Source organism: Carettochelys insculpta, chromosome 29 (genome assembly GCF_033958435.1).
Source record: "Carettochelys insculpta isolate YL-2023 chromosome 29, ASM3395843v1, whole genome shotgun sequence".
Taxonomy (NCBI): domain Eukaryota; kingdom Metazoa; phylum Chordata; order Testudines; family Carettochelyidae; genus Carettochelys; species Carettochelys insculpta.
Window position 1 is genome coordinate 16,134,164 of NC_134165.1, and position 16,477 is coordinate 16,150,640.

General features: G+C 47.7%; 1 protein-coding gene across 1 annotated transcript; it reads left to right on the forward strand.

Annotated features, from left to right (window-relative positions):
* The first annotated feature begins 283 nt into the window (after positions 1–283).
* Positions 284–12,632, forward strand: LOC142003350 (thiol S-methyltransferase TMT1A-like). The gene is made up of 2 exons (XM_074980235.1): positions 284–868; positions 11,153–12,632. Exons 1-2 carry the CDS (start codon positions 374–376, stop codon positions 11,387–11,389), a joined length of 732 nt encoding a protein of 243 aa, XP_074836336.1. The 5' UTR covers positions 284–373; the 3' UTR covers positions 11,390–12,632.
* The last annotated feature ends 3,845 nt before the right edge of the window (positions 12,633–16,477 follow it).

The window sequence follows — 16,477 nt, forward strand, 5'->3', positions numbered from 1 at the left end:
CACTCCAATAAATCATTTAACTCTGTGCTTATCTCTGAACTCAAAAGTAGTACCATTAGCTTCAACAACACTACTCCTATGTTTAAATTTAGTCACATATGTAAAGGATTGAGCCTAGTATTACATAAGGAAACATTTCTCTCCCCTCTTTCACTTTAATTGTGCTTGTAGAGTTATGACTCAACATGCTCTGTCTCTTTAAGACAGAATAAGGAAGGCAGCCAGCTGGAGAAACCGGTCACAACCAGCTCAGCCTCAGCCAGTTGGCCAGGAGACAGAGAACATTTGGGAAGCAAAGTTGGAACACAGGAGTGGGTTTAGCCTTCTGTTTACAGCTGGAATTGAGGATTTTTGCATTCTCTCCTCTGCCCTGATGGTATTGATCCCACTCCTCCAACGATGCATCCAGCTCCTCACCCTGCCTGTGCACCTGCTCTCCTATCTAGGCCTATGGGACCCCCTCTGTAAGAAGATCTTCCCATATGTCATGTCCAAGGTCTCCACTAGGTATAACCACAAGCTCTTTCATCAGAAACAGGACCTGTTCAGCAGCCTGCGGGAGTTTGCAGGCCCTTCAGGGAAGCTCAGGCTGCTGGAGATAGGCACAGGCTCAGGTGCCAACTTCCAGTTCTACCCAACTGGATGCCAGGTGATGTGCACTGATCCCAACCCCAACTTTGAGAAGTTCCTCCTTAAGAGCATTACTGAAAGCTCACATCTCCAGTTTGAAGGATTCATAGTGGCCTCTGCTGAGAATCTACACTCGGTGGCTGATGACTCCATGGATGTGGTGGTTTGTACTTTGGTGCTGTGCTCAGTGCACAGCATAGAGCAGGTCCTGCGAGAAGTGCTGCGAGTACTGAGGCTGGTGAGTATGGGTTTTATAGGGGGGTACTATTTTGTTTATGGGCCAAGCTGTGGCATGCACGCATACCCCTTAATCTAATGAAACAAGGGGTCCTGTGGCACCAGTTAGTCTATAAGGTGCCACAGGACCCCTTGTTGGTGTTGCAGATCCAGACTAACATGGCTACCCCTCTGATACTTAATCTAATGGGGGCATGTGTGGAGTCACCTGACCCAGAGATGCATTACTCCGAGTGGCCTAGCATGTGGCCTACTGCACGTCTCCCCCTTTGGGAATGCACAGAGGGAGAAGTTCCCGTGTTCTCCTATGAGCAGAGACTGCAAATGCCCACACAATAGGCTAGTCGCTATCCAATCTTTCATTACGTAGTACATTTATTTATATGTTTTTGTCTGGAAGCCAGCAGTTTTTTGAACAGAAAGGAGTAAAAGAAAAAGAGCAGAGGAAATGGAGGTGGCCTGATTATGTGTCACTTTCACCATTTCAGTGTTTATTACACACCCTTATAAAACGTCTGTCACAGGGATGTCTTGTCTGTAGGTGGCTAACATTCAAATAAAAGCCACTCTCTCCTTTGTTCCTTTAAGAAGCAAAGAATGGGGACAGTCCTGACCAGCAAGTAGTTCATCTCTTTAAAATCACAATGATGCTGATAATGAAAATAGGTTGAGCTCCTCCACTCATGTTAGCAGACAATTCAAATTTTAACTGAGATACACAAACACATTGCTGCAAAGATTGCTGTGCACACCACAATAGCAAGGGAATATTTACATACAAACAGGTGTTTCCTTAAAATTCTTTTAAGCTACAAAAGCATTAGATGGTTTTGCTTCATTAAAACATCCACATGCAAGCATGCTATAAATTATTGACAAAGAGCCTTAAAGTATATGAAGCCCAAACTACCTCACTATCCCTTAATGGATTTGGTGTTGAATATTCAGAAGCATCTAAATAACTTCAGAGCCTAAGTTCCTTTTCCAAAACTGATTGAGGCACCTAGGATCTTAAAATGTCCTCAAGAGTCAATGAGTCTCAGGTGTTTAAGCATCTAAGAAACATATGAAAATGAGACACAAGTCATTTAGGTGCTTCTGAAAAGGCTACCCTTGATTCCCTCTCTTTCCCTGCCTCCCTACATCCCAATACAGAATCAGGCATAAATGGGCCATCTTTCTAGTCCATGGATCTCCAAACACATAGCTAAAAAGTGTGCCCATAAAACTGCCATTGTCCAAATGTGGAAGCATAACGGCAAGCAGGGTGGATAAAAATCCAAGATTTAAAAATAAAAATAAAAAAATAAAATTTCTTTACTTAAATCAGATTTGATTTTTTAAAAAAAAATTATACTAAATTTCCCCTTAAAAATAACAGCTAAAATTAAATATCATCACAAACATGCTACAAATATGCTTACAGTCTCATAAAAATGAATTAATAGTTGTAGCCTGTCCAGCCTCACTGCTAGCCCTTGATCCTTGAAAGTACTGGGCTTTCCATTTCTGTTTCTCTGCAGACTAAAGAGTGATATATGCAAAGGAAGACACAAGCTAGATAGGTTTGTTTTTGTTCTGTGCTTATATGATGGTGGTGGACTTTGGCCAGAGTTAACGCATCTTAAAGACAGAGAGAGACAATAGGAAAAGAAGAAGGCAGCATAGAAAAGAACAGTGGAGTGGACTAGAAAGAAAAGGGGGAAGATACTATTCAGCACACACTGAGCTTCCTGTATTTCCCCATACTTTTGCCAGAGAAAACCTGTGATGCCTATCAGGGAACACTTTGAAGAAATTCATTCTCTGGGTAAAAAAGAAAATGTGCCAAATGTAAACTGTGGAAGAAGATGATGCAGGGCTTAGTTGCAAGAATAAAATATCATAAAGAAAACTGCTCGTGGGTAGAAAATTATGCATTATTCTTCAAGACACTATGCCTTTTAGTATAAGCATCATGTGACAAGTAAATTTCCTAGCTGTTTGCCACGTTGGTTGTCGCTACAAAAAAAAGTTTAGCTTAGCTAATCCTTATAACTTGTTTAATTAGTTAACTAGCTTTAGAATCTATCACCCAAGTATATAATACAGGAAGTTGCAGTAAGAGAAATCTAAAGTTGCCACTGAATGTCATTTTCTTATATTACATAATACATACCCTTTATTTTAGAACTTCATGGTCACAGACCATGATGGTGGTGTTGTAAGTCTATTCCCTATTTTACTTAAGCATAATTCAGCTTTTACAAGGGAATCCTATTCTATACGGCCACACCTATACTACATTCCCCTTTTGGAGGAGGGATGCAAATGAGATAAAAAATGCAAACGAAGCACTGATTTATGATCACGTTTCCAAAACAGACATTTCCGAAAACAAAAACAGCAGTGTAGACAGGTATCCATCAAAAAAAAAAGAGAAGTTTTCAAAAGAACCCTTTTTCCTGAAAGGGGGTTTCTTCCCCGAAGGCACCCCATGTACACTGCTGCTTTTGTTTTCGGGAACGTCTCTTCCAGAAATGCAATCATGCAAGATTATGCAAATGAAGCATGAGATTTGTAAATCAGTGCTTCATTTGTATTCCTTCTCTGAAAGGAGAATGTAGTGTAGGCACAGCCAACTTGTTTTCTCAAAAATCAGAAGTGCCAGTGAGTTCAATGCGGCTTACTACAAAGTTAAGAGCACTCTAAGCACAGTCTTAGCTTTGTTCATAACTTGATTTAAATCATTGATTTTGATGACATAAATCATTATTTAAATCAGTGTTTTAAAATTGTACTGATTTAAACTAATCCACCCAAACTGAGAGTAACTTTCTCATTATCCCATTCTAATCCACCCAACTGCACAGAAACCAAGACTGGAATTTTATCTGACTGAGCCTTTCCTATTTTTCCTAATTAAGGTGAGAGAGAATTAAATATAAGCCCTTGCCTTTATTGTTCTGGCAGTTGAATTCTGTCACCATGCAGAGCAGAGCAGAGCAGGCAGAATCACAGTACAGTCTGTGTCAGCTACAACAGCTTGCAGACTTGCTACTGGAAACCCAATTGTGAGAGGGAAATTGGAAGGCTGTTCTGGTGCCCTTCCCCACAGTTCCTAATGCAGTGTTCACTGTGCACCCAATAGCCCAGAATTTCCAGCAGTCCTGTTCTTAGAACCTTTGTTCACAAAAGTTTGGCACCCAAGGAGAATTCTGAAGGAACACCCTCATTTCAAACAGAAATCATAAGGGTGTGAGTTCAGGGACTCTTGAATAAGCCATAGGGGCTTCATGGTGACACTGGAATGGACACATCTATTGAGAGTGGAGCAATGAATGGAGAGTGTGTGGCTGTGTATTTGGAGGGGTGGAAACCCTGGCTGAACAAGAGAAGATTAGTTTGAATTACTTTGCACTCTCTCTTTCACTGCCAGCTTTTTTCTCCTCAAACTCTCTCTCTCTCTTTGCTGGCGATATTCCCTGTCAACACATGACTGCCAGATGCTCTGGACGTTGCAGTGTTAGCATATTTGTAGACATCCCATGGACTGCAAAATCACGTACGATCCTATATCCTGTAATATCTATGTAATATCCCAAAAAATTTAATGCCACCTCATTGGTAACCTCATTGCTTATAGTCTCTCACCCTTGGACCTCAGTTACACAGGCAAGTTTGCTCATTGTAACTTAAGATGTGAATTTAAGTAGGTATAAAGAGGAGTCCTGTGGTACCTTAAAGACTAACAGATTCATTTGGGCATAAGCTTTTGCAGGGAAAATCCACTTTGTCAGATTCATGGAGTAGAAATTACAGAGGCAGACAAATACACTAGAACACTGAAAGACAGGAGTTACCTTATCAAGTGGGGGACCAGTGCTAACAAGGCCAATTCAGTTAGGAAGGATGTGGGCCACTCCCAATAGTTGATGAGGATGTGTGATTTCAAGAGCGGGATCCTTGGACACTCAGTAACAGATTTAAAGTGGCTATCCTTCAACAAAAACACCACAAACCTTCAAAAACAGATGTCAAAGAAAATGAGGAGTTCTATGACACCTTAGACTCATAGTCATAAAATGCTAGGACTGGAAGGAACCTCGAGAGGTCATCATGTCCAGCCCCCTGCCCTCATGGCAGGACCGAGTACTGTCTAAACCATCCCTGATAGACACTTATCTAACTTGTTCTTAAATATCTCCAGCAATGGAGATTCCACAACCTCCCTAGGCAATTTATTCCACTGTTTGACCACCCTAACAGTTAGGAACTTTTTCCTAATGTCCAACCTAAACCTCCCTTGCTGCAGCTTAAATCCATTGCCTCTTGTTCTACCCTCAGAGGCCAAGAAGAACAAGTTTTCTCCCTCCTCCTTATGACACCCTTTTAGATATCTGAAAACCTCTATCATGTCCCCCCTTAATCTTCTTTTTTCCAAACTAAACAAGCCCAGTTCTTTCAGCCTTTCTTCATAAGTCATGTTCTCTAGACCTTTAATCATTCTTGTTACTCTTTTCTGAACCCTATCCAATTTCTCCACATCTTTCTTGAAGTGCAGAGCCCACAACTGGATGCAATACTCCAACTGAGGCCTAACCAGCACAGAGTAGAGTGGAAGAATGACTTCTCGTGTTTCATTCACAACACACCTGTTAATGCATTCTAGAATCATGTTTGCTTTTTTTGCAACAGCATCACACTGTTGACTCATATTTAACTTGTGGACCACTATAACCCCTAGATCCCTTTCTGCCATAAGATTATGCTCAAATAAATCTGTTACTCTTTAATATGCCACAGGACTCCTCATTGTTTTTGCAAATAGACTAACACAGCTGTTCCTCTGATACTTGAGCAGATATAGTTACCAATAAAACACTCCATCTGTCTCTATATGTGCATGAAACATCGAAATGTGTGGCCCTCTTTTGAAAGAATGGGAGGAGTGTCTACACACGCAACATGGTCTTTCGAAATAAAAGCGAAAGAACAGGGTGCAGACATCACAATCCAAACCCTGAGCCCGTATCAAGAAGATTGTCCCCTTTCCACAAACTAAATTTAAAGAGCACACGTGTAGACACTCCTCAACCTGCTCTTTCAAAAAAGGGGCTGCCATCGCACTGGTCAGCTGAAGTGTGGGGCTGCTCCAGCCAGTAGCAACAGAACTCTATGAGCTCTGTGTCCAGCTGCCTTAAAGCAGCATGCATGTAGGAATCCCGTGGCAGGAAGCTGAGAGCATGCTAGGAGTACCTCCCACACGTGCTCCAGCCCCATGCTTTCAGCGCCAAGACCATGGCCAGTAATCAGCACGTGCACGAGCTCCATGCCCTCCAACCCCCGAACCCTCACAGGGCTCCCAGGGTTCTGGGACGGGGAGGGAAAAAAAAGCGCCCCCCCCCCGGATGGAGCAGGAGCTGCAGGACTTCCTGGGCCTCTGGAAAGAAGAGGAGATCATCCATGAGATGGGAGTGAAACGGCATAATGCTGCAGCATTCACCTGCCTGGCCCAGGGCCTCCTCACAAAGTGCCACCCAGAGCATGCCACAGAACAAGTATGCTCCAAGGTGAAGGAGTTGCGGCAGGGCTATGCCCGGGCCTAGGACCAGGCTGGCTGCTCTGGGGCAGCCTCAGCCACCTGCCCATACTTCCAGGAGATCTGGGGCATTCTGAGGCCCCCAGACAGCTCCCCACCCCCGTCGCTCCTGGACACGTCAGCAGATGAGCTGCAGTCAGAGGTGGACAAGCAGCCCGCACTGGGACCCAGGAGGGCAAGGGCACTATCGAGTGGTCAAGTGAGCAGCAGGTCCTCACCATCGTTATCCCTTCCCGCTCGTCCAGCCGGGCGACCAGGAGCTGGGCATCCCTGGACGTTGCCGAGGGAACCTCTGGTACGTACATGATGGAGCACGCACCCACTCCATAGGGTGAGGGCGACGCACCAGCCAACCGGCCACACAAAGGACCAGTGGTCCCGGGCTGCACATGTGTCAGCCTGCTGTGGTATGCAGCACCCTGTGGCGGTCCACCAGCGATGCCCAGCACCTGCCCCCAGTGGACAGCGTTGCGAGATGCATGGAGGGTGGTGCCCATTCAGTGCTGGACAGCACCCGGGGACCACAGACCGCAGGCTGGGAAGGCCCACCTGTGTGAGAGGCCCCCAGCTGCAGTGCCATCGGATGGAATGCCCAGCATGTGGCAGGGGGTGCCTGGGGGGGGGCGGTTGCCAGACCCCCTTCAGCCATTGCACATTACTGACACACTGTCCCCATCTCCACACAACTGCACCATCCATGGACTGGGAGAGCCTTGCACCATCACTGGTCCCTGAGAACCCCCCAGCAGATGTCGGAAGCGGTCAGGCACCACCCCACGCCGTGTGCTGTTGGGAGCGTAGGCGGAGGGCCCACTGCTGGGCAAGGACCCAGTCCAGCCGCCGCCAGGCCGAGGTGGCTGAGCGGCACCTGCAGCTCGCAGAGGCCTAGCTGGAGTGGCAGAGGGCAGCATGGGAGGGACTGCTGCACACCCTGGATGACACTGGTCAGACACTCCAGGAGCATGTGGCCAATGTCGCCTGCGGCCAGTGTCACCTGCCTCCTGGCTCCCCTGGCAGCTCCCCCTCACTAAGCCTGCTCCCGCAGTCCCTGCTGAACCTGCTCCCACCACGCTCATTGAGGCCCACCCCCAGCCTTACCTGCTTGTTCTCCCTGCTGGGGACCCCACACCAGGAGAGACAGGGGATCCAGGGGCTGACAGGGCTCACGGCCCACCACCCTGGCTCCAGAATGAGCCCCCTGCCTCCCTCTAAGTTAGGTGCCCCTCTCCAGGTTAAGTGACCCCCCCACCCTGCCCACCATGTCCCCCCACCTGTACATAGTTCCACAGTTCCTGTTCTTGATAAATGTTTATTTTCCATACACCACCTCATGCTGTGCTCTCAGGGAGGGATTGTGGGTGGCAGATGTACAGGTGCAGTGCTGGTGGGGGCGGTGGCAGGGGCAGTGGCATGGGTGGTGGTGGTGGGGATGACGCTGACAGATGTGCATCGGAGGGTGGGGGTGGGTCACAGGCAGCCATCAGCAAAGACCTGCCTGAGGCCTCCCTAATACGGAGGCCATCCTGGTGGGCCTGGCAGATGGGGGTGGTGCCCAGCTGCTTGTAGCCGGCTCTGGCCGCATTGCCCCCCACTGGACACAGGCATCCCCCTTTGCCTCCACAACGTTGTGAAGGATGCAACAAGCGCCCACCACCTGGGGCATACTGAGGAACCCGACCTCCAACCACGTGTGGAGGCATCTTCACCCCCTCCTTAAGGTGCCCAAAGGCCCGCTCCATGACATTGTGGGCATGGTTGAGGCACTGGTTGAATGCCTCCTGGGTGAGGTTGAGATGTCCCCTGTACAGCTGCATGAGCCACAACTAGAGGGGGTACATTGCATCTGCCACCATGAAGAACAGCCTGGTGACGGTCCAAAGCTCTCCCAGCCCACGGATGGTGCAGCTGTAAGGAGAAGGGGACAGAGCCCAGAGTTTCAGAAGACCCAGGCATCATGGGTGCAGCTGGCCCAGCCCACATAGATGTCCGTGAACTAGCCCCTTGCATTCACCAGGGCCTGGAGCACCACTGAATTGTAGCCCTTGCTGTTGACATACTGGTTGGTGCTGTGAGGCAGGGCAGATGGGAATGGGCATGCCAGCCAAGGTGCCGAAGCAGCTCAGGAAGCCCAGGTCCTAGGAGCCCACAATGGTGGTATCCGGATCCCCCAGGTGGATGACCCTGTGTAGCAGCATCGCTTTGATGGCTCTGATGACCTGCCTAGGGGGGAGGGGGACATATGGTCTAGTATGGGTTTGGCAGACCATTCCCCCCTGCCTCCAACCCTGGCCTGCCCCTTCCTAGCCTGCCCCCTCCCCCATGCCCCCCTCACCCCTGCCCCCCACATCCATGGGATGCGCATGACCTCAGCCTGCCTTACCCTCCGTAAGTACAGCCCCGACGGTGGCCTTGCCCATCCTGAACTGTTGTCCCACGGAGCGATAGGAGTCCGGGGTGGCCACTTTCCAGATGGCGATTGCTACCCATTTCTCCAGGGTGAGAGTGGGCTGCATGCAGGTGTCCTGTTACTGGAGTGCGGGGGCAAGCCAGTGGCAGATCTCCTGGAAGGTCTGCCTCAACATGCGGAAGTTCTGCAGCCATCTTTCATTGTCCCACTCCCCCAGCATCAGGCGCTCCCACAGACAGCACTGCTGGGGTGGGTCCAGATGCGCTGGAGCACCCGGGGCGGGGGGGAACGTGGCAGTGCCCTGGGCTGGGGGCCCCACGGCCCCAGGGGGCACTGCCCAGCCACTTGAGTAGATCAGGTGCAGAGCACTGACAGCAGGGTCTCCAGGATGAGGATGTCCTCATGAAGGAGCTGCTGCTGCTGTGCCTCCATCCTGGAGCACGAGTGGGCTCTGCCGGGCTGGGGACAGCTGGGCAGCATTCAGCTTGAGCCAGGTGGAGGGAGAGGCCCTTTAAGGGAGCGGCTGGCTGTGGCTGTTGGCCATGGGACCCTGTCCGCAGCATTTCCTGCCTCCCTTCTTTCAAAGGAGGGCTTGGGGCCGTGTGGACGCTCCCTTTCCAAAGACCGCAGCAGCCCTTCGAAAGGGCAAATTGACCTGTCCATCCGCTATTGGCATGCAGTCGCTCCCTTTCAATGGCCGCTATTTTGATCACCGAACATCAATTTTTGCTCTTTCAAAAGGGAGCTCACCTGTTGACCCAGCTTCTGATTCTGGTATGAGTACTTTTTTGTCCTAACTGTGGTTTTCTACCTGTGATCCACAGACCACTGAGTGACTACAGACAATGTCCAAATTTCCAAAGGGTCACTCGCGTCCATTAAAAACATTTTAAGGGCTCCACAAATTTAACTGATAGTTTATATTATATCACTTGTGAACTGGTTTAAACTCAACTGAAAAAGGCTACTCGTAAGTGCCCACAGGAGAGGAGAGATGGAGATGAGGGGTTAACCTGTGTAACTGATAGAGATTTTCCATGCAGATAAGGCCTTAGCCTCACATGTTGCCATAAAGAACATTCCTTTAGGCAATCCAAAACATTTTGTTTTCACTTTGAAGCTAAACTACAAGGTAGGGGGAAAAAGACATATACAGGCATTTCCCCACTAAGGGGGGGCATATTCAAATCAGAATCCATAACTCCTACATCAACCCACACTAAAAACAGCCTTCAATGTTTTGAAATCAGTTTGCTCTCACCACAAGCTCTGCTATTGATCCTGTGTGTTTATTCACTGAAATATGATGCACCAGATCTGCTATCCAGCTGTGGATTCAGTGAAGCAGTTGTGCAGCTCTTAAGACTACAACTGAAGTGAATGTTTCATTCTTGTCTAGTGGCACCTCTCTCGCCATGCTATATAAATACCAGTTAATTAACTCTGACCACTTGGCAGGTATGGTTATTCAGATCATCCCCATTTTATAGATGGAAAAACTGAAATACGGGAGATTAAGTGTTTTGCTCAAGGGCACATAAGGCAGTAATGGCAGAGTTGAGAACAGAATCCATGAGTCCTGACTTTCAGTCAATGTTTCCTATAAGCTGAGCACTAGCCATCCAGGACAAAGTTAGGTGCCACCCAGATGATTAGCAGAGCACTGACAGCCATCCACAGCGAGCAGCATTTGTTTCTATTAGTGGCGCACATCCGCACACCTTGGTGCATATAAAATTTATTCAGCCCATGGATTGACAAAATTAGAGATAACAGTGCTCCCAGTCACAAAATGTCTTATATGGGGATGAGTATTCCCATACCCTTCCTCTTCCACTCAGAACTCAAACCTTTCTGTAATCATGTAGCTTCCCGAAATAGTATTTTCATGGAATGACTGACTGGCCTCCATGAATAACTGATAATTCGTAGCCTGAAGACATTATAGTTAGAGAGCCTGAGCTGCACATTGCCAGAATTTGTAGCAGTAGTAGTAGTACTAGCATCCTTCAGTCTACGTGGACTATGGATTGCGCCCTTCGTAGTTCCGTTTGGCATCCTCATTTGCAGCATCGGCTGTGACTGTGAAGACCCACACGAGAGTGACAGTCCTTGCTACATCTGTTGCATATGTAATGGATGTCTGGCAGGTGCTTGCTGTGCTTTCTGTAGGCTTGCTTCTCCTTTGCTAGCTGTCTGATCCTCCCAGTTCATCAAACAGTTGTCTCCAAAGTAAAAGGGGAGATTTTGTTTGAGCCCTATTTGGTCCTGAAGATTTTGATTGCTTTTTTCCCCAGGGTGGTGCTTTGTATTTTTTGGAGCATGTGGCTGCAGATCGTTCCAGCTGGGGCTACTTTTGGCAACAAATTTACAACCCAACCTGGAGATATTTGGGAGATGGGTGCTGCCTGACCAGAGAGACCTGGAAATACCTGGAGAAAGCAGGGTTCTCAGAACTGAAGTTGCAGCACATAAATGCCCCCCTGTCCTGGAACCCTGCTCGTCCCCATATCATTGGATATGCTGTGAAATAAATAACTCCTTGCACTGAGAAACAAGAGCACTTCAGCATCACGGTTCTGTCCAATTCCTGGGCTATTTACCTCTGGATAGCAGCCTTGTAAATTGCCTCGTTGTATGAGAGTACAGTAAATTCTTTCATATAAAGCATTCTATTATCCAGAATGCTCAAATAACCAGCATTTTAACCACAAGTAATTTTTAGTAACATTTTCCGTAAGTACAGTATAGTGAAAGTAAATACAGCAAATATAAGTTTACAGTTTTCAATACTATACTTACTGGTAAATAAAGTATTCTGCATACATATATTTGTTTCTTAATATCTAATCTTGTTTTTCTTTAGTGTTATGCATTGCTACGTATAACTCGTTATTATCCAGAATATATGAGTATCCAGCAAACTCTCGGTCCCAGGGCTGCTGGATATGAGAGTTTACTGTAACTGGGAAAACTTATGGGGCATCCATAGTATATCCTCACTATGGTGTCATGTTTGTCCATGTATCAGACAGGCACCCCACAATCCAGTTTTTAATGCTCTGGCTACCATTTCTCAGTAGTTATCCTGTGAGCTTTTGTGGATCGCAATCTATGTGCTGGTCATTCCCTGTTTGTCATATACAGAGCCTCAGTGCTTAAGACCAGCTTTGTGGTTCTCAGTCCCGTTTCTGTGGCTTTTTGGGCAACATGTTGCTTAGACCTGAAATGCTAAAGTTCTGAGGGAATCCAGGTTCATCAGTTTACAATCAGATTTCAAAGAGCAATCTGCACAACAAAGCATTCCCATTATACCAGGGCAAATTACCACTTGCTAATACCAACAGAATGGCTTGGAGGTTCCCAGGTGGCAGGGAGCTCATATCTACCGTAACCGGAGAAAAGGAGTTAAGTGAGCAGAACAAGAATACGGAACGTACAACCCACATCCAGCTCCGCTTCATTGCTATGAAACAAACGGCCTCCGGCTTCGCTTCATTGCTATGAAACAAACAAGATGTAACCGAGGGTAACCTTTGAATTTCGGGGCCTGGATCTCCTATCTAAAACGACCACCAGAGGACCCCCAGAGACCCCCATGCCTGCATAGTACGAGGAGATTGTGTAATGGGAAGGCGGAGTGTATTACCTGTGTGGGGAGTGACTGTCACTGAACAGCTGTATATATGTGCTATCACTCAGACGCTGGGTGCGCAGGCTTTGAGCAGAGATCTCCCTGCGCCTTACTTGGCATGCCAAATAAAGATTCTTCTTCTACTCTCGGTGTGATGAATTAGCTTTGCGCACCGGGCACGAACTACCCCATTGCCATCTCTGGTGGCAACACTACTGTAAGAGAACAGAAGGGAAAACCTACGCACCTGACACATGCACTGAAGACTGCACCAAAAGTACTTTTGATACAATTTATTTTGTTTTGTTTGTCTTTTGTAATTGCTACAGAACCAGGGGGTAGAACTACAGAAATGTAGGCTCCTTAATTAAGTTGAAGTAATCTATAAGTCTGTATTTTGAATACAATACACCCTCAAAGACACGGCTTTAAGTATTCAAGCACAACTTGAATCTGCTCTGGGGCCCCTTCCCGCTTGCATGGCAAGAGGAAAGCAGGGGGAAGGCTTTTAGCTTGCCTAGCTGCCCGCAGGTTTTCAGCTTGCTTCTCCCTGCCTTCCCCCAGCACACAGCTGGGAGAATTCAGGGAAAAGGGGCTTTCATGGTTCCCAGCTCCCTGCCACTCTGGGAGCCATGAAACTGACCAGCCCTAGTGGGCTGGTCTGTTTCCCAGCTCCTGCAAGCCCAGGGGAGCCAGGAACCAGGCAGCAGCCTGGTTCCCTCTCCCCAGCTGACTTGCATGAAAATTTGAGTTATGATGGGATTGCAAGAATGCAACCCCCACATAACTCAAAGGTTTACTGCAGGGTTTCCCAACCTATGAGTCCGGACCCAAATATAGGTCACAATTACATTTCAGAAGGGTTGCTGGCTGGGCTGGGCAGCTCCACAGGTGGCTATTAAGAAGCCAGTCACACTCCTGAAGTGGTTCTCAGCTTCTTAATTGGATTAACAGCCCTCAGACCGTTAAGCCAATCAATTACATTGAGAACTGTTTCAGCTGCAGGACAGTGAAGTACATACCTGGGGAGTAGTATCCAGGTCAGGTAAGGTGGGGGCCTGAGGCCGAGGTTGGGAGGGAGGGCAGAGCCGATCAGCTCCCTGGCTTCCAGCATCTGCAGGAGATGGGGTCCCTGCAGACCCCAGCAGGGATTCCAAAGCTGGCACTGCCAGCCGGGGCACTGTGCCCCAACTGGCTTTCATCCGTTGGGGTCCCTGTGCCTCCCTTAACTTTCTCCAGCCTGTGAGTGACTCCTAGCCCGAGTGAGACACCCTTAGCCCCCTTCAGCCCCTGAATGACTCCTACCCCCCTCTACACTCTCCAGCTGATAAGTGTGACTCCCCTAGCCCACTGCAGCCCTGAGTGACTCCTAGCCCAAGTGTGAGTTCCCCTAGCCTCCTGCAACCCTGAATGTGACTCCCCTAGCCCAAGTGAGACACCTTTAGCCTCCTTCAGCCTGAGTGACTCCAGGCCTCTGAGTGTGACTCCCCTAGCCCTCTCCAGACCTTGAGTGTGACTCCCTTAGCCCCCCAGCCCCAGAGTGTGACTTCCCACAGTCTCAAAAATAACCCAGACATCATAATCAAACCAGCTGACAAACGGGGGTGCTGTTGTCATCCTGAATAAGTCAGACTATGAACAGGAGGTAGCCCAACAACTCTCCAACACCACATTTTACAGACCTCTCTCTGCTGATCCCACTTTGGAATTCCAAAGGAAATTAGATCAACTACTTAAGGAACTCCCTGCTGCTACTCGGGACCTCATTCACTCAGACACACCATCTGAGCCACAGCCTGGATTATTTTATTTACTTCCCAAAATCCACAAACCTGGAAACCCTGGCGCCCTATCATTTCGAGTATTGGCACCCTTACTACCGGACTATCCAGTTACATGGACTCCCTCCTCAAACCCTATGCCACCAACACTCACAGCTATATCCGAGATACCACCGACTTCCTGAAGAAATGACAAAACATCGGAAAAGTTCCTGACAATGCCATCCTTGCCACAATGTATGTAGAGGCTCTGTACACTAATATTCCACATAAAGACAGATTACAAGCAAATCAGGAATACCATCCCTGATGCCACCACAGCCAATCTGGTGTCTGACCTCTGTAACTTCGTTTTCACACACAATTATTTCTGATTTGGGGACAATTTATACCTCCAGATTAGAGGAACTGCTATGGGCACCCACATGGCCCCACAATATGCTAATATATTTATGGCTGACCTGGAACAACGATTCGTCAGCTCTCATCCCCTATTACCCCTCCTCCACTTAAGATACACTGATGACATCTTTACGATTTGGACCCATGGTATAGAGACTCTAGAACAATTCCACAGAGACTTTAACAATCTACATCCCACCACCAACTTATGCCTCGATTACAACATGCAAGAGATACATTTCCTGGACACTACAGTACTAATCAAGGATGGCTTGATCATTACCACACTGTACCGAAAACCTACTGATTGCTATACTTACCTACACCCTTCTAGCTTCCATCCTGCACACATAACTAGATCCATTGTTTACAGTCAAGCTCTTAGACACAATCGCATTTGCTCTGATCCAACTGACAGAGACCAAAAACTGCAAGATCTTTACCAAATGTTCATAAACCTGAATTGCCCACCAGGAGAACTAAAAAAACAAATTGACAGGGCCAGACGAATACCCAGAGATCAGCTACTCCAAGATCGGCCCAAAAAAGCCAAGAACAGAACAACACTGGTCATCACCTACAGCCCCCAACTCAAGCCACTGCAACAAATTATTAAAGACCTACAACCTATCCTTAATCAGAATGCCACACTCCAGAAGGCCCTAGGTGACAGGCCTGTTCTCTCCTACAGACAACTTCCCAACCTTATGAGGATCCTCACAAACAGCCACAGTCTATACCCCAGGAATACCAGTCCTGGAACCTTTCCTTGCACCAAAGCCCGCTGCCAGCTTTGTCCACATATCTTCTCTGGAAATACCATCATTGGACGCAACCAGGTTACTCTCAGAATCACGGGCACTTTCTCATGCTCCTCTACTAACATCATATATGACATCATGTGCCAACAATGCCCAGATGCTTTGTATATTGGACAGACTTCTAACTCCCTTGGACAAAGGGTTAATGGGCACAAAGCAGACATCAAAACACTCCAGATCCACAAACCAGTTAGTCAACATTTTAATGGAGTGGGGCATTCTGTCAATGACCTAAAGGTATGCGTGTTACTGAAAAAAAACTTTTGCACTGCTCTTCAAAGAGAAACAGCAGAGCTGGCTTTTATATTCAAATTTGGCACATTAACACGTGGTTTGAAACAGGGTGGGAACTTTCTGAGTCACTATAGGGGCTCGTCTGCATACTTGGCTTAATTTAATTCTTGACCTTCCCCACCACCCCTCCACTCTCTGATTTGCTCACCTTGATCATTTTTTTCTGATTTGTCCTCCTTGATTACTGTTTTTGGTTCTCTGTGCCTTAAATATTGAGTCTGTTCTGGTCTGGCTATGGTCTGAAGAAGTGGGTCTGTCCCACGAAAGCTCACCTAACAAACTATTTTGCTAGTCTTTAAAGTGCTACTTGACTGCTTTTTGTTTTGATAGTGTACAGACTAGCACAGCTCCCTCTCTGTTACTATTCCCTAGCACCAGTGTGACTCCCCTAGCTGCCTCCAGCCCAAGTGTGATTGCTTAGCCTCCTTCAGCCCAAGTGACTCCCAGCCCCTCAATGTGACTCCCCAGCCCCCTCAGCCCAAGTGTGACTTCTCTAGCCCCAGTGTGAATCCCCTAGTTGCCTCCAGCCCAAGTGTGATTTGCTTAGCCCCTTCAGCCCGAGTGACTCCCAGCCCCTCAGTGTGACTCCCCTAGCACCCTCTAGCCCCTGAGTGTGACACCCCAAGCCCCTGATTGTGGGGTTTAAGCCAGGGAGAGCAGTTTGGGGATGAGTTTCTTTCCACCACCACA

Bases quoted from the DNA above. Each gene is read 5' to 3' on its own strand.
- LOC142003350 (XM_074980235.1), top strand. From the start codon at position 374: ATGGTATTGATCCCACTCCTCCAACGATGCATCCAGCTCCTCACCCTG. The intron at 869-11,152 runs GTGAGTATGGGT...TTTTTTCCCCAG, and splicing joins TGCTGCGAGTACTGAGGCTG to GGTGGTGCTTTGTATTTTTT.